At 55.2% G+C, this 27,676-nt stretch overlaps 2 protein-coding genes and 1 long non-coding RNA gene across 4 annotated transcripts in view; 1 reads left to right on the top strand and 2 right to left on the bottom strand.

Moving 5' to 3' along the window:
• Positions 1 to 307: 307 nt before the first annotated feature.
• On the bottom strand, positions 308 to 3,910 carry LOC125338285. The gene is made up of 2 exons (XR_007208238.1): positions 3,464 to 3,910; positions 308 to 811 (listed from the first exon to the last, which is right to left on the bottom strand). It is a non-coding gene; the product is annotated as an uncharacterized LOC125338285 (long non-coding RNA).
• On the top strand, positions 1,629 to 8,845 carry LOC125338280 (5-hydroxytryptamine receptor 3A-like). Of its 2 annotated transcripts, none has more exons than XM_048328861.1 (9): positions 1,629 to 1,814; positions 3,804 to 3,970; positions 4,111 to 4,155; positions 4,500 to 4,609; positions 5,190 to 5,359; positions 5,580 to 5,740; positions 5,981 to 6,191; positions 6,341 to 6,574; positions 6,748 to 8,845. In XM_048328861.1, exons 1-9 carry the CDS (start codon positions 1,748 to 1,750, stop codon positions 7,044 to 7,046), a joined length of 1,464 nt encoding a protein of 487 aa, XP_048184818.1. In that variant the 5' UTR covers positions 1,629 to 1,747; the 3' UTR covers positions 7,047 to 8,845. The 2 variants fall into 2 exon arrangements, with proteins under 2 accessions (XP_048184818.1, XP_048184819.1); XM_048328862.1 differs by having other exon boundaries at positions 3,807 to 3,970; positions 6,748 to 8,844.
• Positions 8,846 to 9,619: 774 nt separating this feature from the next.
• Positions 9,620 to 27,676, bottom strand: part of ZBTB16 (zinc finger and BTB domain containing 16) — a 54,689-nt gene continuing 36,632 nt past the window's right edge. The window contains 3 exon segments of the mRNA XM_048328858.1: positions 9,620 to 12,538; positions 12,816 to 12,983; positions 15,112 to 15,282. Coding sequence (XP_048184815.1) covers positions 12,309 to 12,538; positions 12,816 to 12,983; positions 15,112 to 15,282 — 569 coding nt within the window. The 3' untranslated portion in view covers positions 9,620 to 12,308.

The following is a 27,676-nucleotide window of genomic DNA, read 5'->3' as shown; positions in this document are numbered from 1 at the left end:
CATCCCAGTGCAGAGATGCTGCCATGCCTGGCTGCAGCGGAGCCTGGACAGGATGTGGGTCTGAGCTGTGGGAAGCCCCAGGCACTGAGCACTTCGATTCCCAGAAAAGCAATTACCGTGCAGCAGATTACAGGGCTAATAAAATCCCATTATGCTATTTTGGAAAGTAAATCTGATCTGGGCGCTGCCGATTGATATCAGCCATCCCACAAAATGTCCTGCAAGAGCCCCCTGCGTGCGCGCGTAACATGAGGCTACAGTAGATCACGCTAATTAGATATCCAATAACAGGAGGGCTGATAGGAACTACATTAAAATCTCTTTAAGTTGAAGATGTAAAACCCAAGGGAGAAAATTCAGTTAATGATGCTGCAGCAGAGGCTCCACTGGAGCAGTCCACATCCCCTTGGCCTCATCCTGCCGGCTGCAGATGCAGGAGGCTGGAGGAGAGGGGGCAGAGCGGGGCACAGTCCCCAGTACCATGGCAGCGCTGCCCGTGATTTTCATTACCCAGATTCAATAAGGGGAGAGTGCTGTGAGCTGCTGGCGCTCCTTGGGAGGTGACTTGCCAGCCACTAACGGAGCTGAGAAATCAAATTAGCCCCAGCTCTGCTCTTGCTCTCTCCCCGACACTGCTGTTGGCAGCCAAGGGGGAGTTCATCAGGGCCCCGCACTAATTCTTATCTCGTTTAAGTGACTCCATGCCGGCATCTGATGCAATTTGCTCTACGCCACTGCTGCAGGCTTTGGTCCCTGCCCGCTGCTTCCCCAGGATTTCCAGCAGCTGGCAGCTTTGTGGGAGCACGGGCACCTGCAACACACACAAGGACAGTGTAGACATAGAGGAATACAGAAGATTATAGAGGCTGAGGGTCGAGGGAAGGCTCCCCTGCCGGGTAGAGGGACATTGCCCAGCCCAAGGCTATGATGCTGTCACATGGAGGGATGAATGGGCAGCCTGAGCAGGGAACCCATGCATGGGTGGACACCGAGGGCCTTTTGACTCTCAGTAATACCTGACCAGGCTTTGCTTCTAGTCTTGTTTGCCCCCAGGTGTTAAATATTTTGGGAAACTGATACCAGTAGGAAGCACTTTGTTTGCTGAAATTTACAGCAAATGCAAATTGCTGCGGTGAAAATGGACCCCGGTGTAGGTGCAGGTCTGAGGGTTTGGGGGAAAGCTGCTGCCCCAGGCTGCACGTGCGGCCCCCACCTGCGACTGTCAGAGCCACTGTCAGTGGGACAGACCCACCTGCTGCAGGGTGTAAAGGGCAGCCCGGTACCTCCAGAGCTCCCCTCTCCCCTGCTGATGGAAACCCACCCTGTGTCAGTACCACATCCCTGGACAGGCTCCCCTCCCCTGCCTCTCAGAGGATTTACCCCGTCTTTCCAACTGCTGAGGATCTCCTGGCACAGCCCTGGCACCTGCAGCACCCTCTCCCCTCATCGTGCCCCCCACTGCCCATGGGCGTGATGTACAACCCCAAAATCTGCTTTGCCACAACCAGGCGCCTGGGCAGAGGACGGGGAAGCTCTTTGAAAGCTGGGCGGGGGTGGGGGGATAGCGGGGTGGGCCCCTCTCGCATCCTCCCAGCCTGAAACTTGATGCAGCGGGAGAGGCTGATCGCGAGATTAATTGGGCGTTCTCAAAAACCCGACGGCGGGGGGAAAGCCATACGAGTGCCGCCTTCCTCCCTGCTCCGCTCAGTCCTCCGCCGAGCCGGCGGCGGCTGGAGCCAGCGGATCCATGGTGCCCACGGCTCTCGGGGCGCTCCTGGCCCTGCTGCCGCTGGCCTCGACGCTGCAGAGCCCAGGTAAGGTGAGGGACCCGTGGGCAGAGCTGGGGAGCTGAGGCAGAGCGGGTTGCTCCTGGCACGGAGCAGCAGCTTCCCAGAACCTGAGCCGTGCTGAGTGGCAGGCAAAGGCTGCTTTTAAGGGAGCCTTCATGCTACTGGGAAGCGACATACCTGGGAGAAGCTGGAGCATGGGAGAGCTCCGGTGCGGAGCCTGAAGGTGCATCCTGCCTGGGTAACACTGGCAGCAACGCAACGGGGCATTAGAACCCAGCTCTACGATGTGGGTTCGTCACTGCGGGGTCTTGAGGTACTCTAGAGCTGTGCCAAGAGACAGCCCTGAGGACAGAGAGAGACATGGGGCTCTCCTGTCTGCACCCCACTGCCTGAGAGGTGCTGCCCGAGCCCCCTGCCTGATGAAGGGCTTTCTCCAATATAATGCTTAGTCCGTCATAACCTAGAGCTGGGTTTTGGGCATGATGCTGTGCCTATAGTTTGTAATTGCAGCTCTGCACAGTGCAAAATTGACGGCCAACATATTCCCTTGTTATTCCATTGTTATTTTCTTACCTAATATTCCTGGGAAATAGCACAAAAATCCTTGTGCTGTTTTGCACCAGCACAGCTGAAAGTGTTCAGCAGGCTAGTGACTCAAATCTCTGGATAGGTCATGTAGCTCCTGTCACCCAACTCCCAAACCTTCTCCCACCATTAGCACACCAAAGGTGGCAGAAAAGGAGTGGGAACAGTGATACTCTCACCCTGGCAATGCCGGCCAGGAGGCAGGAAGGGCTGTGCAGACAGATCCCCATGTGTCAGGGCTGTGCCAGGGTTGTGCTGAGTTGCACCAGGTGAGTTGCCAGCACAATCCTGGCACAGCTTTGGGCTAGGCAGACCAGCGTGGTGTCTGGAGAAGAGGCAAAGAGCATCTGAGGTGAACCCAGCCCAGTCCTCCCTCTGCAAAGCCATTTCCCTGCTGCCAAAGCATCCTGACGCAGACCTGGGTGGCATGGATGTGAGGAGGAGAAGGTGTGAGGAGGAGTGCAAGCGTGAGCCAGCTGCCATCAGCTGCAGCAGGAAAGGCCCCTTGGCCCAAGCTGTGGTGATGGCAGCACCTGTTATTTCCTCGCCTCACCCTAATTGCTGCCTCTCCCCCCATCTCGCTGCCTCTGTCGGTTCATACCTGCCTGGGTGAGCATCATGCACCTGGCTGGCTCCCCAGTATTACCGCTAGTGAGCAATGTCAGAGGGGCTGAGGCTGCTGCTTTTTCTTTTTTTAAGCTTAAAATACAGAATAAAATTCCCTTCCAGCAGCTTTTCCCAAGTTCCTGTAGATCTATTCCAATTAGTCTCTTCCATTATGCTGGAATTGGACTCTGGGGCTGGGTGTGCTGTAGAGCACAGCCACAAGTGTAGCACTGCTGCCCTGGTCCAGCCGTGGCTTTCCAGCTGCCTTGCGTTCCAGCTGCCTGGCAGTGAGGACATGGTGCTGAAAGCAATTTGGCCTTGATTGATGCTGCTGTCACCAGTCAAGGGACTGTTTTCACAGGAAGCAAACACCAAGATACCTAATAAATGAATTTAGCATCCTGCTTCATCTCTAACCTTCACCGCCTCCACCTGCTGAACAAAAAACGGGCCCTCGAGGGAGTGAATGGTATGAAACTTACCCAGGGGCAGTGTGTCCCTCGTGGTCCCTGCTGCCGCTGTCCTGGCACCTGTCCAGAAAGGCGGAGGCTGGCAGCTGTGCCCTCTGAGGCTGGGGAAGGTCACAGCGCTGACCACCTGCACAGCACAGGATATCAGTAACATATTAGGTGATGGTTCTGGTTGGCCAGGCTTGTTTCCCATCAGGATGCTCCTATTTAACTTGAATAGGAAATCCCAACAGGTAAGTGAGGGCTGGCAGCTGGCAGCATCCCGCAGCCCATGGCACACCGCAGGGTGATGGCAGCCGCTGCCCCAGTGCGAGCAGCCTCCCTCGCTCCCTCCCTTCCTCCCTCTGCTAAGCAGGTACCCAGCACAGGGGCCGGATGCCGGAGCCGTCCGAACCCACCCTGCGCCGCCTGTCCCACTACCTCCTGGCCCACTACCAGAAGGGCAGCCGGCCTGTGCGGGACTGGCGAACGACCACTAACGTGGCCATCGACCTCATGGTCTATGCCATCCTCAGTGTGGTGAGTCTTCTGCTCCCATTCTGCATGTGTCCACAGGGAGGGGAATGGTACCTGGCATGCAACATCCCCCCAGCATGCTCTGCCCATCTTCCAAAGTGTAAATGTCCCCGTTCTGACACTGTGTGCTCATCTTCTCACAGGATGAGAAGAACCAGGTGCTGACCACCTACATCTGGTACAGGCAGGTGAGTAGCCGTGAAACCTCACCCCTTCCTTGCTGGGCCCCCCTCCCCCCCCCAGGGTCAAGTACCCCCAAAACCCCATGTTTTCCTGTGGGAGAAGCGTGCAGTCCTGCAGGAGAGCAGTGAGGGGAAACCTATCCTGGGGGCTGGCGAGACCTCTGTAGCACATGAACCTCAAGGCTCAGCTTTCATGCTCCATCTTCTGCACTGTTTGGTGTTGTGTGAGCTGAAGGATAACTCCTCCCTCCCTCCTATGGGTGGGAAGATTGCTTGGTGCTAGTCTGGGGTCTGTGTGCTGGCAGAGTGGAAGGACCTCACCCACCAAGTCCCCTCTCCCTTGTCCCCAGCACTGGACAGATGAGTTCCTCAGGTGGGACCCAGCTCGCTTCGACAACCTGACGCAGATCTCCCTCCCTGTAGAGAGCATCTGGGTGCCCGACATCCTCATCAATGAGTTGTGAGTGCAGCCAAAGTCCGGAGCGAGATAGCCTGGGACTGGAACTCCCTCGCCCACCATGGGCACGTACCGTCCCATGCTTTGTATTCCTGGCACAGAGCTGGCAGCCTCCCCACATCAGGGAGCTGCAGATGGGGATCGGCTCGGCAGTTGGGCCATTTCCAATGCTGGCTAACCACAACCATTGTTAATTACCCTCACTGTGCTGGGGGTGAGATCCAGATATCAGGAGAAAGGCTTTGTGAAGACAGTACAATGCAAGGGCAGCTGCAGAGCTGCTGGCTCTTCCCATGAAGCTATCTGGTGTCCTTCCCACTCCGTGGGGATTTAAGTTGTTCCCACTGCCTCCTGAGGGTTCTGGGACAATGACACAGACACTTCTCGGGCTGGGAGAAAGCAGCAGTCTGGGCAGTGCAGAGGTGATGCCAGGTAGAAATGCCTGCAAGGATATTACCAAAAAAGCAGAACGGGGGGCAAATCCCTGTCTCTTGGGCAGTTCCCCCCTGAAATGCTATTTGACAGAAGGAACCCCTGCCCAGAGTGCTCTCCAGCCCACATCTCTGTCCCTCATGTCCCCCAGTGTGGATGTTGGAAAGTCCCCGCACGTCCCCTATGTTTATGTCAGCCATCACGGGGAGGTGCAGAACCTCAAACCCATCCAGGTGATGACCGCCTGCAGCCTGGACATCTACAGCTTCCCCTTCGACGTCCAGAACTGCTCGCTCACCTTCACCAGCTGGCTGCACCACAGTGAGTGCCGGGACGCCCACGGCTGGGGGACTCGAGGGAGCGGGCAGGACCTCCGCTGGGCCGGAGCTCCGTGCAGGAGGCAACTCGTCCCTCTAGATGGCCCCAGCGGATCGGGGAAGCGTGCAGGGGCGGGCAGGCACGTAGCCGGTGTGGAGGTGCCGGCAGCTGCCGGCGCTTTGGGCAGGGCACCCCTAGTTCTCACCTCTCCTCCGCCCCCCAGTTCGTGATATCAACCTCTCGCTGTGGCGTCAGCCGGAGCTCGTCAAGTTCGACCGAAGTGTCTTCATGAACCAGGGCGAATGGGAGCTGCTCTACGTCCTCAGCCGCTTCCAGGAGTTCAGTGTCAAGAGCAGTGACAGCTATGCTGAGATGAAGTTCTACGTAAGAGCCTTTGGCCACCGTGTTTCTCAGGGATACGGCACGAGGGAAGGGTCTTGCCCCATCCCTGTCGCTGCTCTGTGCTGCAGCTCCTGCCTGCAGGTGGGAGGCTCCCGGTAGTGGGCCCTTCCTCTGGCTCACCTTAGTGCCTCCCACCATCCTCACCTGCCTTGGCAAAGAGCCACACCAGCTGCAAGCCTCATTTCAACCCTTCACAGCCTTTTCTGTCTCTCTGTCCTGCAGGTAGTCATCCGGAGACGCCCCCTCTTCTACACCGTCAGCCTGCTGCTCCCCAGCATCTTTCTGATGGTTATGGACATTGTGGGCTTCTACCTTCCTCCCCACAGTGGTGAGAGGGTCTCTTTCAAGATCACTCTCCTGCTGGGCTACTCGGTTTTCCTCATTATTGTGTCCGACACATTGCCAGCTACTGCCGTCGGCACCCCGTTGATAGGTACGGTGGTTCTACACGCCTATCCAACTGCCACGGCAGTCGTGAGCAGAGACCACAGGGCCCTGAGAGTTGAGCAGGGAGGATTTGCTTGGGCCTGTGCTCTGTGCATGAGCCTTTGCAGGTCACTCACCTCACTGATGCCTCTGCAGGCATCTACTTTGTGGTGTGCATGGCACTGCTCGTCATCAGCCTGACGGAAACCATCCTGATCGTGCGCCTGGTGCACAAGCAAGACCTGCAACCCCATGTCCCTGAGTGGGTGAAACACCTGCTGCTGGAACGAGCCACCATCCTGCTCTGTGTCTGGGACAGGAAGAAATTCAGCCAAAGCAGGACGCAAAGCTTGGACATCTCCAGGCAGGTGGAGAACAATGACAGCACAGGTAAGGGTTGCACAGAGAGGGCCTGTGGGATCTGAAGGAGTCTAAGTGCTCTGTAGCCATCGACACCAACATAGCCCCTGTTTGGATGGTGAACTGGGTGCCTAGTTCATCCTCAGAAACCCCAGTTCCCCATCTTAATAGGTTTTTCACATTTGCTTCTTTTGATCCCTCAGCCAAGCTGACCCCCTACGGCTGTGAGGACCCCCGGGAGTGCGGGTCAGTGGGGGGCACGAGGTCCACACTGGCCTTTGCTGGCCGGACAGAGGGCTTAGCAGCACTGCAGGAGGTCCTGCGCGAGACCACGGCTATCCGCCAGCTTCTGGAGAAACGCGAGGAATTCCGCGATGTCGCCCGCGAGTGGCTGCAAGTGGGCTACGTGTTGGATGTCCTGCTGTTCCGGGTATACTTGGCAGCCGTCCTGGCTTACAGCATCACACTGGGCACCCTCTGGTCGGTGTGGCGGGATGCCTGAGCAATGCCCGTTGTTCAGGGCGGGAGACGGGGGACCTCACTCTGGCACGTTGTCCCTGGCTCTGGGATTCGCCAGTGTCTGTCCACCCAGGCGGGCACATCTCTCACGTCCCTCAGCTCCGCAGCGGGAAGGCAGAGCTGAGCAGGAGCCCCCAGGACTCCACGACCCTGCCCAAACCTCTCTGCATGCTTCCCCTGCCACCCCCGGGAGCGCCCCCGGCCCGGCCCGGCCCGGCCACGGCCGCAGCTTCAGCACCGCGGACAGCGGCGCCGCCGCCCGGCCCAGCCGCCTCCCGACCGGGGGTCCCCCGGCCTCGGGTGGGGTCCCCCCTGCCCCGGGGGATCCCCACCGCCACAGGGGTCCCGCTGTCCTCGGCTCCCCTACCCCTCACCCCGGCTGCTGCCTTTATTCCCTACCCCGGGCCCCCGGGTACGCTTGCCCAGCAGATCCCCACCATGCTTGCGCTCAGCAGTTTCAGCAAACTGGGAGAGACCCAGTGTCAGGCCGCGGACAAACCGGGATGGCAACGGGGCGGATTCCGCGAGCACGCGGTACTGGGAGAGATGCCATCACAGCTGCGGTAGGTCCCAGCTCCTGCTGTCGATCTGACCCTGCCAGGGCAGAGGCACAAGGCGAAGAGCAGAGGAAAGTGCTGTAGATGCTGCAAGGGCCCATCCCATGCTCTAGGAGCATCTCTGCATATAGTGGGCCTGCAGGTGATGGGAGACAGGTGGATCGACACCACCTGGCTCTCACACATCCGCCCTCAAACACACCAGCCCCAGAACAAGACTCCCGCTCACCATCCCAGAGCCATCACCTGCAGGAAAACTTACCTCTGAGTGACGGGGGCTGAGGACGGGTGGAGTGGGCTCCTGCCAGCGCCGGCCCGCACTAATGCACTGATGGTCTGTAAGTGGCTGCCTATTGATGAGGTGTCCAGTTAAAGAGTTCGTGAGACACTAAATCAGCCCATTGATCCTGCTGAGATCGATGGTGCTACAGACCTGATCAGTGCAGCAGGCAATTAACACCCTCTGGAATGAGCTGCCTTCGTGTAACATCAAACGCTCCAACAGACAAATCCAATGGGGCCATTGACCCGGGTGTGCGATGCCGCCCAGCCCATGTGTTTGATGAGGGGACTGGGCAGCAAGACTCCTGAGCCAGCCTTGCCAATCCCTCTCCTGCCCACCATGACCCTGAAGTCCCCCAGGGCTGCACTGCAAGATTCTCACCTGTGCTGCTGTATCCCATGGAACGTTTTGGTCCTTGTCCTTGTCCTCCCCGTGCTAGGAAGCCATCATGCACCCAACCTAACCTCCTCAAGCAGCTCAGCGGTCCTTTCCCCTGGAAGGACAGGTTGCCCATGCTGGAGGAAAGATTGATTCTCCCTTTGCCCTCTTGCTACTTTGGAAAGTGCTGCATGCGGGAAAAAGTTCCAGGCATCTCTCTGAGAGGAGCTTGGATTTTCCTCTTTAAAAAAAAAAAAAAAAAATCAATAAATCTGAATCTAATCTCCTAATAAAGGTTTAATGAGGACATAATGTTGATGGAACAGAACATTGTTGCAGCATAATCGCTCCCAGCTGCTGTGTGAGTGTGCACACAAAGGCCCGGTCCTACCACGATTTCCCTGTTACTGTAACAACGCCTTTGTGCCAGGCTGAACGCCGGCAAGGGGCTTTGCCCCCCCTTCTCCTGGGGCGCTGCAGCCCGCAGGTTGCTCACAGCAGGACCACCTCTGCTTGCCCCAAACTGGACCAAAGTTCCTCACCACTTGCCCAAAGCCTTCCTGGAAGAGCTGTGTTGGGGTGGACTGGGGGACGCAGGACCACCATCAGGACCTTGGAATGGACACGCAGCCCCTCAAACCTGCTGGGAAATGCAGGGGCAGGGGATGAGCCTGGCCTTGACACTGGCACATGCCATCCATCCCTGGGAAAAACTAAATTATGCTCTGGACTTGGTGACTCCAACTGTGCTGTAACAAATGTCTAATAGCATCACAAGGCCGAGGCTGGCGGTGGACAGGACCCGTCGGGCGCAGGCACGGCTGGGTGGTGATGGCAGCACCCACTTGGCCCAGCTGCGGTGTGCGGTGTTGTGCGGTTTGCCACAGCACAAAAGGAGAGCAAGCGCTGCCGTTAATGTAGTCAGTAAATAAATAAAGGAGGGCTTAAGCTTAGTGTACAGCAATCAGTCGGGAACTACAGGATAATTAACGCAGCGGGGGGCCGGACGGCTCTGCAGGCAGGTTTAAATGAACGAGTTCACTTTCATTGAGGCAAACTTGCTCCGCTCCCTGGTGAGCCACATGGGCAGGCAGCAGCACAAGGCAGCATGCTGTGGATGCTCCCTGTCCGTGGGGACACTGACAGCCCAGGGAGACCCCCCTGCCCACTGGGGTTGGTTTAGGACTAGGACCTCCGCGATTCCGCCTCAGAACAGGCACCCCCAAACTCACCACCGTGGGTACCCCCACGGCTCACCCCAAGCTTGTGGAATGCATCCTTCCTCCTCCTCCTCCTCCTCTTCCTCCTCTCGGCAGGCACAGGAACAGGAGACAGCAGGCCGAGACAACGGAATTAACTTTATTGGTAGTTTTTTTGTTTTCTAACTGCAGATTCAAGGTATACAACTGAACATTGCTATTTTCCTTATGAGACTTATAAATAAAAATACAAAAAATGTTTACTACAAAAAAATCTACCGTTAGTAGGATGTAAAAAATATTCTCTTTGCTATAGAAGGCACGAACTTCACTTAGTGACACATGGAGAGAAAAAAACCTGCAGCAGTATATTCTCTTTTTTTTGTCTTTTTTTTTTCCTCTGTCAGAAACACTGAAGTCTTACAAAGAAATCTGAATCTACACAGGACGAAGGCAGATGCGGAGAGCTGCAACTAGGAGACACCACAACTGGTTTTTTTTTTTTCTTTTTCTTTATTTTTCAGGAAACTTTTAGCTAACGGCATCTGTGGCTAGAGGACAGAGAGAGGACTTGCAAGCAGAACCGCAGGGGAGCGAACGGCGAGGGGAGACAGGAAAAGTCATACAAAAAATAGGAGCTGATAGATACTCTGAGAAAACCAAAGGGGAACTTGGGCACCTTCTGCGCCCGGGCTCAGAGAGGTGCTGAGGTAGACGGAACGAGGACAGCGACGGACCCGAACCACGAGCGGCAACACAGAGCAACGGGACGGGCAGGCGGGCGCTCACGACACTGACAACAAGCCAGGGGAGAGGGAGCCCGGGACCACGGGGCCCCGTGCGGCGCTTGGTCCTCACTGCTATGATACACATATATATACTTATATATATATATATGGAGGGGTGGCGGGGGCTGCGCCACGGCAAACAGTGCAGGGACGTGCGCCCAGGATACGGCAGCATCATTCCAACGCTGACCCCAACACTGTTGCAATGGGGGCTGTGTCTCTGAGGGAGAGGGATGGTGAGATGGAAGGGGAGGTTAAAGCAAAAAAAAAAGAGCCACATGAGCTCGGCCATGTGCTCCATGGCACCATGGCACCCGCGTCTGGCAGCGCCAGGACACCACAGGGGCCTGCCGTGCACATGCCAGAAATTGCAGCAACTTTCTGTGTGAAAGAACTGTTTACTCTTTTTAATATTTTTTCTGTTTTTTTCTTAGGCACAACAATTAAACGAGCCGTTCTCCACAGTCACATCCCGGATTGTACAGCAGCGGTGTCCACCCTGCGCAGAGCAGCAACGGTCCCACGCGCAGAGGCACACGCACGTGCGAAGCCGGACTGGGGCGCGAGGGAAGATGCTGTTCCCACAGCCGTATCCCTGCTTGGCACCAGGAGAGGTGGGATGGGCACCCCAAACCCAGAGGTTTGTGTCCCTCCAAACTGTATCCAGACACTGTCCCACTCTCCCCAACCCCTCCTCCCCCTTTTCACCCAAACGCAGCAAAACGACAAAAAAAGAGCCACGGGATGGAACCACCAAGCCCGCGGCTGCGCAGGAGAAACACAACAAAAACGAACACAAGAGGTAGCTTCAGAACCAACACCCCCAGCCCCATGGGGCCAGGCAAAAAATACCAGTTTTGGTAAGGATAATGCACAACAGGAGGTGGGCAGGGACACCACTGCCCCACCACCTCTCCACCATCAATGCTGGGCACATGGCTGGTGCACCCCAGCCATGCCGTCCCCTGTCCCTCCCAAATCAATAAAAGCTCATGAGGTCACAAAAAAACGAGGTAATTTCAAGTAAAATGTGCTAAACGTGGAAATATTCCAAAAGAAAGTTCAAAAAAACCCCAAAAAAAAGCAAAGAAAGTGGCGAGCAAAGCTGCCTGCCACCGGACACCCCTTGCTTGTGGGCTCCTGCGGCTGAGGGCTGGGCAAAAAACCCCACACGTGGCACCTTCCAGGTGCCCCAAATCAGCAGAAGAAAAGAGGATCCCTGCATTCGGAGTGATGCCACATACTAACAGCCCCAACAGTGGCACTGACTGCACATCACCAAACCAACTGCATCTCCCCATGGGGGCTTCACTCTTGCCCTGGGAAGGCAGGGAAGGAGGGAGAAATGCATAGAGAGGTCTTTGGTCATGGGGAGAGCAGAAGCCTCCTGTGCCCCTTGAGCCCACCCAGACACCAGGCAACACCTCAAGGCAGCCTGGCTCACAGCCAGCTCCCTGCCCCAAACACCCTCCTCTGGCCAGGATCCCCCCAGGACGCTCTTGCCAAAGCACTTGTAGCTCACAGGGCACTGTGCTCTCCTGCCTGCGATGCCACAGCCTGGGAGCATGAGAACCTGCCAGAATGGGGCCCAAGCCTCACACGGGAGCTCAGGTCTTCTGCAGGGCATCTACGGCAGGGTCTACGCAGTGACACAGGACACCAGGAATTAAAGCCTTCCCAGAGCACTGGCTGTACTCACACTTTCAGGGAAGCGCCTCTTTACTACATGGTCTTCCCAGCAGCACCAGTGGCCAATGCCAAGGGTGATGGAGGGGCTGGCCGGGGGTTGCAAAGGGTGAAATCTGCCCTGCAGCAAGGGTGCGAGGGCAGCAGGCGCATGAGCAGCTGGGACAGCAGTGTGGATGGGGCTGGGGAAGGGGCTGGTGCATCCCTCGCTCCAGCATGAGCTGCAGGATCCTTCCGGTGAGAAGAAATGAATGAGAACTGAAAACAAACAAGGCCATGGATGCTGCGGGTTTGGTGGGATTTTTTTTGCCCAGTCATCTGCCACTTGGCCCTGCTGCCCCTGTGCCTCCTCCCTTAGACATAGCAGAGGTAGAGATAGGTCTTCTCTATCCGCCAGTCGGTGGGGATCTCCTCTGGTTTGTGGCCCTTCATGTGCTTCTGCATGGCGGAGAGGCTGGGGCAGTACTCCAGGCAGATGGTGCACTGGTAGGGGGAAGCGCCATTGTGGGTCCGAAGGTGTTTGATCATGGCCGAGTAGTCCCGGGAGCGCTGGTGGCACAGCTTGCACTCAAATGGCTTCTCGCCTGTGGGAGATGGGGATACAGGGGTGTCAGTGGGGGCTCGGGGTCTCCAGGTGCTAATCAACTGCCCGGCATCGATGCTGCTGCAGCGGGCACAGCCGATAACCAAGTAATGAACAGCAGAACCAATGTGACTATTGATCCCCTGTTTATGATAGTAACGTGCCGGTGCATCCGGGGGTCCAATATCCCTGGCTGCTGCCCTGGTCCACGTGCCAGCATTTCCGCCGGGGGACCGGTCTGGCATTGCCAGCCTCACCACAGACACCCCAGAATGTACCTGTGTGGACCCGGTAGTGGGTCTCCAGCTGGTGCTTGAGGCTGAACTTCTTGCCACAGCCGTTGCACTCATAGGGCTTCTCACCGGTGTGGATGCGCTTGTGGCCCTTCAGTGTGCTCTCGTCCCGGAAGCAGCTGCCGCAGAACTCGCACTCGTAGGGGTGGTCGCCTGCAAGCACACGTGGGGGTCAGGGCTGCCGTGACCACTGGGCCACATCAAAACCAGCTCCCATGCCTTTTTATCACTGGCACCCAGTGCCATCCTGAGGAGAGAGCACCGCCGTCTCCCCAGTGCAGTGTGCTGGTCCCTTCATGCCTGTACAGAGGGGATGCTCAGGTCTGTGGCATGGCAGAGAGACTGGAGCGTGCTGCAACCCTCCCACCACCAATTCCCAGGTTTTTCACCCAGCAGCACTGGCACAGACCCAGCCCTGGGCATCTCCCACACTCCAGACCAGGCGGCTGATAAATGAACTCTGGTTCGGCACCAAAGGCAGAATGATTTGAAGGAAAGGTGAGGGCTCCAGCTACTTATTTATTACAGCCGCGAAGGCAAGGACAATAAAGATAGATTGATCGTCCGAGACTTTGTTCATGAATATTTAAATATTACTGATTTGTCTTGTCACTGTAATTACAATTTCTCTGTGCCGCATATCCTACAAGCACAGTTTATGGTAAAGAATGGTGAACTGTATTTCACTTGTCCTGCTGCAGATGTGCGGAGCTGCCAAGCGTGTAATGTTCCCCGCATTTCATACATTTTCTTCAGCTGTGAAGGCTTAAGTCATCCACAATGACCTACGTTTTTTCATTATCCCCGTGTCAAACTGCACTCGTGCCTGGGCATAAATTGTCCTTCTCGTTATATACTCACATGCCTGTGCTTTCGCTTCCTCTTTAAAATGGTATTTTACTCTCTCCCCATTTGCCGCAGCCCAGCCCTGCGGCCCCTCACCCCCTCCCACAGCTGCTGCCTGGGCACCTGGGGGGAGGAGGAGGATGCTTGGGATGCAGTTTGGAGCTCCCCTCCAAAGGCAATGCAGGTGGTGCCTGTGGGCTGCTGTTGACTTTCCCCTCCCCGTGCCCAGTTCCAAGCTGCCACTTTGGCTTTTGATCCTACAGTCAACGACAGCAATTTTGCAGCCAGAGGCAGCTAGCATTTCCACCCGCCCACTTTTCAGGGGAGCCTGAGCCCACAGAGCACCCTGGCCCTGGGAGAAGAGGGAGCATCCTGCAGCTGTGCAGGATGGCACCACGTGGCACGATTAAATGCTCCTAAAGCACCGATGATCCCAGTGTTTTTTCACAGCCGGGAGCTACTAAAGCAGCAGAGGTTGGGCTGGGACACGCGCAGCCCGACCCGCAGCCCAGGTCACCGGATTACTGGCTATAAATAGCTCCAGCGCTCAGCATTAACATGCTTATCATCAACACAGGATTCCCGTTTCCCACACTGGGACCCCTAGCCCATGTGTGGGTCTGGCAGCTGCCAGCCACAGGCTGGACAGAGTGACCCTCTGCGACACCACCCGCACAACCCCCAGCAGCCACCTTTGCATCCCTTTTGGAGATTGTGTGCGTGCCCCCTGCCTGACAAGAGAAAGAAGGGGCATCCTGGCTCAGCACACATTTTGTTCCCTGTCAGCAACAGCAGTGCTGTCAAGGAGGGCGCATGAGCCTCCCACTTGTGTGGGCAAAGGATGGGCGAGGAATGCTTCACCCAGGCAGCTGTGAGGAGCCATGGCACTGGCTGTGATCCTGCACAACCCTGCTCATCCCCCAAGAATCAGCTTGGAGTGTTTTGTGACTGGCCCCGAATGATGGTGCTGATGGTGTGGCTGGGATCACACAGCTGCCCAGGGACGCCATCAGAGGAGCTGAGGACACGGTGCGGGCGCTTTGAGGACACGGCGTGAGGCAGCCAAGCCGTGCTCTCCCGCCTGGCAATCCTGCAGCCAAGCCCTGCCCCAGTGGGGCCACAGCAGCACCAGCTACACGTAGCGCAGGTCGCCCTAATCCCATTAGGGCCGAGCACCAGCTGATTATGTGCATCTACCGCCGTAAGCTGATGAGGCAGATATGATCGCACACCCCCTACGAAGGTCACGTGCCACCTCAGGCCGGATCAACTCATTACATGCACCTTTTTTTGTTCTGTTTTTCAAATCCAAGCCACTTCAGTCACCTCCACACTTTTAATACAAATCACCTTTCTTCCCCCTATTTCTTTTTTATGGGGAAACAGCATGTCCCGGCTGCCCCAGCCCCGAGTCCCCACGGTGGTGCTGCCGTACCTGTGTGGGAGCGCAGGTGCCTCTTGAGCGCGGTGTGGCTGGGGAAGGTGCGGTTGCACTCGCTGCAGATGTAGCTGCGCACCCCAGCGTGCACCTCCATGTGCTGCTGCAGGGCGCTCTGCGTCTGGAACCGCTTGCCGCACAGCAGGCAGAAAACAGCCATGTCTGTACCTGTGGGAGAGGGAGAGACCCTGCTTAGGCACTGCCTGGCACCCAGGACCCCCAGCCCGCTGTCCCATCACCCCACTGTGTGAGGGTACCTACTCCTACGTGGCAGCAGGGATGCTCTGGCAGCAGAAGGGACCCCAACAGCTGCAGGGCTCTGGGTGTCATTGGAAGTCCCAACATCAGGACCCTGGCCACCCTGAGCCTGCTGACACTGGCCCTCCGAGGGGAACAGCTGAAGAGGACAAGTGGCTCTTATTGCACTGAAGGCAGCTGGGAGCCCTGGCAATGCTGAGGGATGCCCAAACACGAGGCAGCTGTTGAGTGATCACTGCATCCCCACACACCTCTGACAGCTGCCGAGCTCAGACCTTGTGATGCCCAGGGGAAAGGAGATCCCAAGAAGTGCCCCACGAAGCTGCCCTGGGGGGCAGGAGGCAGGATGCGAGAGGGCGATGTGCCCACCCCTTGCGCTGTGTGCGACCCCAAGCCCCAACTCAGATCCAGGCTCCATCCCATTGCTCCTGGGTACAAACCTGGCTGCAGCAACAGAACAGGGACAAAACCCCAACCCAGGTGCTCCTACCCTGTCCATAAACATCTCAGACCTCTGTGCCGTTAAACAGTTTGTTTTTGCTTATGCATAGCTGATTGTTCAGAACTGTGAGTCACTGCAAATTGTATTACACAGGGAGATTAAGCAAATAAATGCTCGCTTTTTGGAGACATTAAAATGTGAGGACTATGGAAATAAAATTAGCTAGAAAATTGTATTAGCAATTCATTAGCAGCACAAGATGTTCAAGGTAACCAACAGATCCATGCAGCCTTCAGGAATAGCAAGGGTGGAGTGCCACACTGCCAAAACCAACCCTGGAGAGACCACCAGGACCACAGCAGCACAGGGCAGGGACATGGTGGGCAGTGGCACTATCGGCGTCACGGTCCTGCCCAGCATGCAGGCAGGTGACAGCGAAGGATGCTCCTGGGCAGACCCACCCCTCCAGCTTGGGAACCATGGGCAATAGGCATCCCAGAGAGCATCTCAGTTCACACCGTCACCTGCTCTGGCATTGTGCCATCACCCACCCAGGTGTGGTGGCATGCCATGGCTAGCTCTGTCCTGCTGGGGATGCAGGAGCTGCCTGGGGGGATGCTCAATCCCAGCCGTGCGCTGGGCTACCCAAAAATGCTCCGAAATCTGAAGAAAAACCCCAGTGAAATGGGAATAAAAGCAGCAAGAGAGGTGGCCCCGCACGGGAGCTGCCTTTCTCCCTCTGCAGGGATTTACCCAGGGGGGTTGCAGGCTCTTGTGCCCCCCACGCAGCTGCGGACAAAACGCTCCTGAGACAAAAAAAAAAAAAAAAAAAATTAAAAAAAAAAAAAGCAAAAAAAAAGCAGGCAGCCCCGAACGGGCAGTGCGAAGAAAATCCCAAGAGGTATGTGGCCCCGCGGCCCTCGGCGGCCCCGGCGGTGACAGCAGGACGGGTCAAAGGTCCCCGGGGCTGAGCCCCCAGCGCCGCGGCCAGCTGCGGAGCGGAGGCCCTGGCCGGCGGGACGCCGGCCCCGATAAATCTGCCGCCAGTAGCCCCCGCTGGGGCCGGGGACAATGGGCTCCCGTGGGGGCGGAGGGCAGGACAATGCCGCCGGGCCGGCGCGCGGGGCCGTAACAAATCCTCCCTGGCACCGTAGGGCCCTCATTTGTGAAACTAATTGGCCCCCGCTTGAAAAAAAAATGGGCTGACTCCAGCAGCCACAGTGATGGAGACGAGCTGCCTTGTGCATGCGTGGGGGGACGGGGCTGGTTGCTGGACCTGGGCATCCCCCAGGTACTGCTTCTTGGGACCTGCAAAAGGCAGTTTTTAATTTCCCCCCCCCCCCCCCCAATAATGCATCGGTAAATAAATACCCCAGACCACGAGGTCAGCGTGTACCGGCATGGCCTGTGAAGGCACCGGGCTCCGGTTGTGCTCCAAGAGCAGAGCATCTGCGTGACACAAAGCCTGATACCGGCCGGGCGCAGAGGTGGAGGGTGTGGGAGATGGCCCTGCATCCCAGCATTGAGCTCAGCAGTGGCACACGGAGCACAGAGCTCAGGCACCGCTTGTTCCCAGCCCTGAGGCTCCGCAGATGACACTGTCCAGCAGCCAAGGGGCGCGGCAGGCACCATGCTGGGGGGTCTGCTGGGTACCGTCCCACTGCCAGCCTTCAAGTTGTTTGATTTTTTTTTAAGCTGCATGTCAACTATGTCACACCTTTGGAGAGAGGATGGCGAAGGGGGAAAAAATGGCAGAACTCTTGACAGGGTGCGACACAGGACTCAGCCCTGTGTCCTGTCGTGAATGCATCCCTGGGCTCCAGCCCCAGAAGCCCTGAGCCAGCCCTCAGCCATCGGAAGAAAAATCACCCCTGATAAAGAAATGCTGCCACCCCAAATCAGTGAGAGACGGATTTATTCATTTCCCTGACATTTTAATGGTTTCTCCCCTTTTTGCGGGAAGATGATTACAAATTAAGCAGCATTTAAATGCTTTTTACTGTCAACAATTAAAAGGGGTGAAGGCGGGTGAGCAATTCATTCCCCGGGAAACGCGCTGGCTCTCGGCGGGCGCCGGCGGCCCTTCCCTCTACTGTACACCGCACAATGGCCCCGAGCGCACCATTAATTTTGCAGGACGTTCAAAAGCAAATTAAAATATAAAAGCCCCCGGGCTCAAAGATAGATACTGAGGGAGGGGGCAGCATAGGTCATGCTTGTAGAATTGGATTCTTAGCAGCTGGGGAGGTTTAAGCACAGCCCCGCACGCTGCGTTCAGCTGCCACCTTTGCCCACTGTCCCTGGTTTCTGTGTCCCTGCCAGACCCAATGCTGGGCCAGCAGCTGAAAGCCACTAGTGGAGCAGCTGTTAGCACTGCCGCAGGGTTCTGAGGTGGAAGCCGGAGTGATCTGGGTGTTAGATGCTCTTTTGGTAAGCATGTTGGCCACAGCTTGCAGGGCCTTTTTAACTAGGAGGTGGTCCCAAAACTGATCTTTAGGGGAGGGATGCTTGATAGAGGGAGGGAAAACCCAATGGCTGCAAGCCTGGAGATACACATCCCTGTTCTCCAGCAGCTTGATCCCAAAGCAGTGCAATCGCCAGAGACGTGATGACGAGCAAGATGCGACGTGTGACAGCGTGCCCCGTCCGAGTCACAGTGAGGGATGCTGCAGCACCGCGGCGTCGAGCGCGGCACCGCCCCCCACCCGCTGCCTCTGCCAGAGCAGGAATTAAACTAAAAACCGGCGTGGCGACGGGTGAGAGAGGCAGGGTGGGGTGGGACTCCCTCGGCACTGGGCTCTGGTGGAGTTACGGATGCGGGAGGTGCACCGCAGGAGAAAGGCGACACGTCCCCTTTAAAAGGAAATATAATTTACAGTGTGCAGCCAGGCGGGCCATAGTTTCAATCTCGTTTACTATAGAGAAAACTCTGCTAGCTGTTCTCTATCCCACAAATCCGATTTAATCAGACAAGCCAGCCAGCGTGGCTTGAAGTAAAAACGGATAATTAGTAAACAGAGAGCTACTTCAGTGCTTCATTGGCATTCGAGCCGGGCTAGTGTGTCGCATTTAAAATGCAGTCTGATGAAGTTTACAAAATCAAACCATTTGTTACTCCTATTGAAGAGGCTTCAGGCCACTTGCAATTAAATTGGAATTAGTGCTTAGAATGAGATACAGCAAATTCATACTAAAAAGGGATCTGACTTTCAGACATTTGACTTCAAGTTTTTCCCCCCATGCTAGAGCACACGTGCGTGTGCCAGCCTGCCGGCCCCCCAGAGCCCCCAGCAGCACTGCCAAGTCCAGACCTGCTGTGTGGCTGGGAATGGGGTGACTCGGGGATGCTGTGGCAGCAGGGGAGGGGGAGAAAGGGAGCGGAGCCACCATGCTGGTGAAGCAATCCCTGCTGAGCCCCAGCATGGAGGCAGCACAGGGCTGGGAGTCCCCAGGCAGGCAGCGCCAACGTCGCAATGTGCAAACCAAACTGCCCCTCCCTGAGTCCACTTCATAACGCTGCCATCTTTCCCTGCCTGTCCTCAGAGCCATGTTATCAGACTTGAAAAATGAGGCAGATCCATCCACTGTTGCAATAATCAAGAACACAGAATGAAAGGCTGTAGAGGGGCACACTAGGAAGGCTCCAGCATTACCATGGGCACGAGCACGCTCACATCAAAGGATGCTGACAGAGCCTGTTGCTGCCTTACGCACACACCCTAAAACCCCCAGACCCTCAGCTCATGTCCTGCTAATTCAGGGTCTCCCACAAGGCTCCCCCCTCCTTCACTCTTCATGTTTAACATCATCTCTTACATGATGCATGTGCCTGAGTAGACCTGACACTGCTGCTGTCCTTACAACGAAGGTGAATGGCTCCAAAACATCCTGGCCATGCAAAGCAGGAGCCCAAGGGCTGTTGGCTCTCCTGAGATGAGATTTCAGGGACATTTGATGATTTTTGTCAGCATGTCAAAGGCCCTCTACCAGCCTCCACCTCCCAGCCAACACTGCTGGCTGCTGCTGCAGGGGAAGCTGCAGGCCCTAGTGTGCAGGAATGGCAGCACTGGGGAGGAAGGTGCCATTGGCAACAGTGGCCAAAGAGTGGCAGAGAACCCTCCCTTTCAGCCCTGCCCACAGGAAGGCTGGGAGAGGCAACAGTGCTGGCAAGGGGCACACTGCCTGGAGCATCCCTGTCACAGCTCCAGCACCCAAGCCCAGGCACAGCTGGCCTGAAGGACAGCCTGAAGACGCCCAGCTCAGCTTGACACAAGGGACCCTGGGGACACTGGTGGTGGCACATCCGGCTGTCATCGAGTTGAGGGGGAAGATGGGTGATGAAGGACAGGCAGAAGAGCAAGCACCGGCACAGGCCTGGGGACACTGGTGGTGGCACCAGCACGAAGGCTGTGTTTTTCCCCAGGATGATGGTGGATGCATGTGCAGGGTAAGAAAATTAACCCAGTTTTGGTGTCTGCTTTCAGGATTCTTATGAAACCCAAAGTGGTGTTTTTGGTGGCAGCACTGAAGTGCACCCACGGGCAGGTGCAAAGGAGCTCTCCCTGAACGCTGCTGTTGGGACACAACACCTGCAGATGCCTGCCTGGATGTAGGGGTGCTGTGCAGAGCTGTGTCGTGCGGAGCCACCTGCTCCGGTGCTATTGAGGGGTGATGGTGGCATTCATTACTGCGCTGAGCCAAACAGCCCCTACAACCTTCATGGTTCAGTGGAGAAAGGGGGGAAACCCCCTAAGATAAACAGAGGAAATACAGGCATTTTGTGCCAGAGTCACCAAATCATCCCAGTTTCAAAGGCTGCCTCTGGACTCCACAGCTCAGCTTCTGTGCTAATTAACATCTTTATGGAAGGCAACTTCTCCCAAGGGGGCATTTGTTTGATTATTATTATTTACTTAGAGATAGCCTAGCTTTCTTCCCAACTTTAACTGACTATGGAAAATTAATTCTTAAAAAGCAGCCGATGCTGCCTGCTCTCCTGCCCCTGCTGGTTTTCCTCCTGGGCTGGATGGCTGCAACAGGAGGGCAGGGCAAGCTTCTGGCACTGCCTGCTGCCTCCGTGCCAGCTCACACTTTTACAAATGCTGAGGAGAACGCCGGCATTTCAGAGCAGTTGTACAACATTGACCTTGCAAGCACAGGGGATTAACAACCCCCCCAAATTAGATGCCTCATTTTTTGCTCCTGCAGTGATGCACAGGGCTGCTTCCCACCCAGCCATGCTCCTGCTCTCACCCTTGCCTGGGGCAGAATGCACATGGAGGATGTATGGGATGCTGGTGCCCCCAGCAGCGTGGGCAATGGGTGTCAGGCCTTGAGCTGCAGCTCTGGCATGGGCAGCTCATGACTGCTGGGGGTGATTTATTCCAGGGGCCATCTGGACCTGGGGGACAATGTGGTCCCATATCCTGGTGACCTGGCTCATTAGTCACACCCTCGCAGCTTGACCTCTTCGTCTTCCCTTGAGTATGGTGGGACAAGAGCATCCCCCTCTCACCTCCCTTTTGGTGGCCCATTGCTCCCCTGTGCCCAGCTGATGGCACCTTGTGCCTTCCCCACCACCCTCCACCTCCACCACTGTCACCGTTGCCATCATCACCACCTTCCCTCACCATGTTTCCTGCGATTGCTCAGGCAGAGCGATTACAAGGGCATGTGCGGGGAGGGAAGGAGCCTGGCGACGATTAGCGGCGGTGGCTTTATGGCAACAGGCACACAACTCATTCGTTTCATGTTTTGCAGAATATAAAAGCGCTGAAACATTTTAATTTTAAATTCTTATCATTGAATTTACTGCTTTTCTCTCGCAATGATTTGTGTTGCTTTTTAATTTTTACAGTCTCTACAGAAGCCAGATGCTACCGCCTAGGGCCAAAATAATAAAAACCCGCTGCAGTCGTGAGTTACAGAACAAAAAGGAAACGCGCGGCTGACAGAAGTTAATATCTCAATTTAACAGTGCTGCTCCGCTAATGATCCTTTGATATGTGTTTATTTAGAAAGGTCTGATCTTGACCTTGAAAGCAAACTAAACTGCAAAGTCTTTATGAGAGGAGAGAAAGACTTTATTTATAGACTGGCTTTGCGTCAATCACGGCGGCAGCTGGACCCGCGCTGGGTGAGGCTCCGCGGCTGCCTGTGGGCCCAAATGGGGAATTCAACGGGAAATACGTTTTTGGGTGGGTGTGGGATCAGCTGTTGTGGGGGACCGCAACGCATCCCCCATCTCTAGGGCAGGATGCTGAGCCCACCATGGAGATGCAGTCCAAGGGATATGGGCAGCTCCGGGCCTGTGAGGAATGCTCCTGATCCAGACACACCCCTGTCCCCAGAACAAGCCACCCTGGAGCGCTGCATGCCTGACCCCTTCTTCCAGCACTGGAAAGCGCCACCTCTGCTCCCTGGTCTGCTCCCTGAATGTGGTCCCCAGGCTTTGGAAGGAAGGGACGTGCTCAGCATCATCCCAGCCCACACTGACACAGCCTGAGCAGGCTTTCCTCCTCTCCCTGAAGAAACTGATTGCTACGCAAACCTGGCAGACGGAGTTTTTAAGGGCATATCCTTTTTATTGCATTTCCACCTCCTGGCTGGGGAAGGTGGGAGGCTCCTGAGCTTTTAATACTTCTAGCCTGGGATTGCACTGCAAACACTTCACACCTATGGTGCACTGTGCTCTCCAGCCCAATTTCCATTTTTTCAGGCCAAACAGTTGTTTGAAACCATTTGCAGTCCCTAAAGCCTCCTGGCTGAAGCTGGAGGCACATCCTCCTTGCAAAGCTGTAACCCTCAAAGCCTTTTTATTGTACTGCATATCTGTCAAAATATATCAATACATATTAAAGCCATTCAGGCAGCCTCACTCACGATCATCCTTGGCAAAAACTGTCACTCAGCTGTTTTAGCCCTAAAGGTACTGATGGAAAACTGCCCCCTTTCCTGGCAAAACTCATCACCTGGCCAAAATCCAGTAATCTGGTATCTGAACACTTATGTGCAACACTTCCCTTTTGTGCTGCTTTCCCCTAAGCTGACACCATTCTGGAGAATGCTGGATTCACCCCTGCCATTCCCAAGGAAGCTGTGCATTGAGGGACCACCTCTGCCCTTCCTGAGGACCAGTTTCTCTGGGGCAACCAGCGGCAAATCATGGTGGCATTTCTGGCCATTGCATCAGATGGGAAGCTGCCATCTACACACTTACTTGTCATCAGTGCACCAGCTTCCCAGATTTCCCAGTTGGAATTTGGACTGAAACCAGCTGAAAAAACAATTTGACTTTCTGCTGAAAACCCAGTGTATTTCCCCCAGTGCTTCTAAACCGTGGTTCAACTGATGTGCTAGAAACTGCTCCATCTCCCAACGAAGAGCTTTGGTGAGGAGACCGAGGGGTCTTCCCATGGGAGACCACTATGACCATCACCACTGCCATCATCTCACCCGGCACAGAGCTCCACCTGCCCATTGCCAATCCATTCACTCGTGCATCTCTCCTGTTCAGGGTGGCACCATTCTGGCATTCCCCAGTCTCACGGAGCTGTCGTGAAGCCCTGGTTCACACCTCATGCAACAAAATGACCTTTTTGGCGCTGAGGTGGCTGCCTGGCAGAGCCTGGCCAGTGGAGTGACCGGCTGCCGTGAGGCACAAAGCTGGGACTCGCAGCATCTGCTTATTATTCCTGCACCCCCATCACTAAAAAAAGAGAAAAGATGAAAAGGCCCCCTCGGGAAAGCTGGGGAGACGTGGAGCGGCACCGAGCTCAGCCTGGCCCCCAGTTGTTGGGGGTTTTTGTACAGCGGGGAGACGCGAATCCTGGGGGACAAAAGTAACTGCTAAGGTAAGTTAAACCTTGTCGAGATGAACTTTCCTGCTACTTTTAATTAAAAGTTCTTTGGAATTAAAAAGGACACTATTCAGGAAAGGCTGAAAAAAAAAATTCATTGACACCAGCCCGCCCCCCTCCCCTTTTTCCCAAGGAAAAGAAAAAGCTGTTTTTGTGTGTCTGCTCACCCAGCCCGCACTGTACAAAAGGAAGCGGATTTGCAGCAAGACACATGAGATGACCCCCTGACCCCGAGCCGCTGAAAAGTCCTCAATGGCATAAATACCAGATAATCAATCACATACCAGGAGGGCTGGTCCCCCTGCCCTCGCCCCCGCCGCCGGGTTTATGAGAGATGCACTGTAAACGGACACCGGCTCCTGACGGGAGGCCCCTCTCGGCATTCCTCTGCTGGACCAGGAGACCCCGGCCGCCTCTGAGACCGTGTTTCATCCCTCTTTTATGAAGCCCAGCATGGAAATGCTGAGCATCCTCAAGCTTGCCATAGCTGATCCCTCGTGCTCCAGAGCAAAGGGGGACAGAGACTTCTCTTTGTGCTCTGGAGAGATGGCCAAGCATCCTCCGTGCCACCACAGGCCAGCACGTGGCCAGCACTGAGTTGGGCATGCAGAAACCAGGGAGAAACCAGCCCCATTTACAGAAGGCTTTGCTTTCTGGGGGGCTGGCTTTGTGAAGCCTTTGTGGGTTCTAGCAGTGACTACCGTGTCATGCTGTGCTCCCTTACGGGGCTCTGACCAGCACCCTGACTGCCAGCAGAGGAAGGCTGCTGAGTCCCTCTGGTGCTCCAGGGCAACAATGGATGCTAAAACTTTCAAGAGAGGGAAGGGAAAAAACTTGCTGTGATACCGCACTGGTTCAGTTAAATGGGGAGCCACTTGGCAACTAAATTTGATAATGCTTTTGTCCACGGGTCAGAGGTTAAATATGTTCACACTAATCCCCTTCATCTAGAATTAAGGGACAAGAAAGATTTCTCCGTAGCTTAGCGAGAGGGCTTTTCTCATCGCAGTTTAAATAGTATTTGCACAGGAAAATTAAAGGCAGACCATTGGCCCTGATGCCATCGTGGCTGCATGGCTCTGCCACACTCCCATCTCCTTGCTTGTTTTGGTGAATCCACCAGCTTGCATGACGACTGGCCTCATCACATTTCCCCACGTGTGCACCAAGGAGCACAGGGAATTCTTGCTGCCATTTGCTGTCAAGGTGGCAGAAGCAACTGTGGTTTGGGAGGCAGGGAGATTCCCGGCTGCAGGAATGCGCGCCAGGACTCAGATTTCAAGCGCTGTCACAGGACATTACTGTCAGACAAAGGGGCTCTGTGCTGTGCCCCTAGGACCCACTTCCCCCAGACCCTCTGTGAGCTGGGGCCGGCACCTGAGCATCCAAAATCCACTCTTGCACCCAACAGAAAATCTGCGAAGCATCAACTGTCCATCACAGCACAGCATTGCCGGCACTCCCTCCTGCCGTGGGACTGTGGAGCCGAGGCGAGCACGGGAGGGATAATTACCTCTAAGCGTACTTAATACTACAGTGCATTATCTCTAGCTATGGAGAAAAGCATGATCTGGAGGTATTTCCCCCCAAAGCCTCATTGGGCTGCTCTCGGAAAACCCTCCTGATTCCTGTGAAATGGTAATAGGAAGTCACAGGCAGCCCAGAAAGACGTCAGGTTGGTTTTGGTAAGGAAGTGTGCCAACTGCTTGTGCTGGCTGCTTGTGCCAGGCATTGCTCTGATCAAGCTGTGGAAGAGAATGCAGCAGGACAAGCCACAAACAGCGTCTCCCAAATCTGCTGTTGGGGACATTGCAGATGGCTGATGGTGGCCAGCGGCACCACTGAGACAAGCCCCAGCCACCGGCAGAGTCATACCAGCATCCTAGCGGAGTGCTGGCCTGACCATTACTTGCAGTGCCACACTGAGTGTGAGGCAAACAGAATTTGTGTTCCAGTGTGATTTATAGCTCACATCACCAAACTCACGTGTTACGTTCCACTTGCTCAAAATTTGTCATTTCCACACTAGAAGAAGCAGTGTGCCATACATCTGCAGCATCACTGTCAGGTTTTGGGCTGCAACCATTTTGAGGCAGAGAAAGCAAAGCAAATGTGAGGAGATTAACACAACTATGTAATAAATTGGACTCAATGTACATTTGCCAAGAACAGGGGCGGTGTGTGCCTGTGTGACAGCGCAGCTCCGGTGCAATGCCCCCTCCACCTCCTCCAGGCTCCCACGCATCCCTTGGCAAACCCAAGCCAGTAACGGGGTTGCTGGGATGCTCGTCCATGGAAAAACACCGAGAGCTCTGGCATATAGCACAAAAATAATTTAAAAATTTTAAAAATCCCTGTGTGGTTGTTGAGCAACACTTGCCACGGGACCCAGCGTGGGGGCATCCTGCCACCTCTGCTCCCGGGTTCCTGCTCTCACACGCCAGATCTTTCTCCCTTTGTACCTCCGTTTATACTGCACAACTGTTTTGAATCTCTAAAATAATGTGACAAGTTAATGATGGCACAATTATCTAAATGTTTAACAGACATGTTATCTAAGTGAATCGGATTGAGATTCCATCCCGCTGACAATAAACATCAATGGGAGAGCAGAAAGTGATAGGCAAATTATCGCCAACCCTGCAATTTCAATGCTATTAAATTTGGAGGAATAACAGCCCTGAGGCCTGTAAACTCTGAATAAAATAGACCCTTGTGTTTGGCCAACTATTAAATCAAAACGCTACCAACATCCCAGCAAAAGAAAAAAATGGGGGGGAAGAAAAGGGGGGAAGATATAGAGCTTTTCAATTTTCAGTTACATGTTGGTTTCATTAACTCTTTTCTGCTACTGGTGTCTCAGGGCAGAGGATAAGAGGGGTATGAGGGATGCGAGGATGGTATGTAGGAAGTGAATGCTCCCAGGGGATGCGGGCAAGGGAGAGTGAAGGATTCTGCACATCCTTGGCAGCACGGCCAGGGGCACGCCAACCCCACAAATCAAAAAGCCAACTACTTGCCAAAGCAAACTTGCTCTGTATTAGGTGTCGATCATGCCCACGTGAAATTGGGTCAGGAGTAAATCTGTGCTGTCCCGCTGACTGACACCGGCTGCCGTGCGCTAACTGCCTTGGCACACGGGAGGAAACTCGAGACGAGTCACCTCTGATATTTATAAACGTTGGCACGAGCCCAAAACCTGTTAGCACGAACACCGCCCGTGTGCACATCCCGACTGCCAGCGGTGCTGCCTGGGGGTACTCAGGCTGCCATCTCAATGCATTCTGGTTTTCCCTCTACATTTGAGGAGAAGGGTGAGGAATTTTCCATGCTCTCCCCCCCAGCACCAAGCTTGTGCTGCTGGCAGATGAGCCAAAACAGTTGCTGCTTTTCCTATTGCGGCGGGACGGGGGCCAAGGACAGCACACACCCGGAGAGGGCGTCTCGGCCCCGTGTCGACGGGGCTGCAAGCAGTACTGCCAGCACTGTGCTTACAAGCAGGAACTATTTTTTTGTATTTATTCTTGTTTTTTGTCTTGCCTCAGGAAGTGGGGTGTTAGTTTTCTGCTGTAGAGATGAGAAGTGCTTGGTGCAGCACATGTACAACAGCCTGGCTCTGTGTTACTGTCATTTGAAGCAGCAGGGAGGGCAGTGGGAAAAGAAATAACATAAAGGGGGTCCTGGGTGCTGACAGTCCACTTGAGAAATAGTGCCATATGCTGAAAGGAAACCCCAAGAACTGTTCATCTCCTGCACAAAGCTCTTGTGGAGAGGTCCCATGTCTCCCCTGAACACTGTTTTTGAGTAATGTGGGTGGATTTGGTCAGCCTGTACCAGACACCCTACTCAGCTTTTGATGCCATCCCTGAAGGCTTCTACCTGCCCCTCTACCAAAAGGGGTTATGCATTTCTTTTACCTGGAAAGCTGGAAGGACTTTTGCCAGCCAAACTGCAGCTAAGGGCAAAGGGAGGATGCCCAAAACAAACACATTCTGGGAGATGC

This window comes from Corvus hawaiiensis, chromosome 25 (assembly GCF_020740725.1).
Source record: "Corvus hawaiiensis isolate bCorHaw1 chromosome 25, bCorHaw1.pri.cur, whole genome shotgun sequence".
Taxonomy (NCBI): Eukaryota; Metazoa; Chordata; class Aves; order Passeriformes; family Corvidae; genus Corvus; species Corvus hawaiiensis.
The sequence above is the reverse complement of the archived record's forward strand: the minus strand, read 5'-3'. Positions and strand labels throughout refer to the sequence as shown.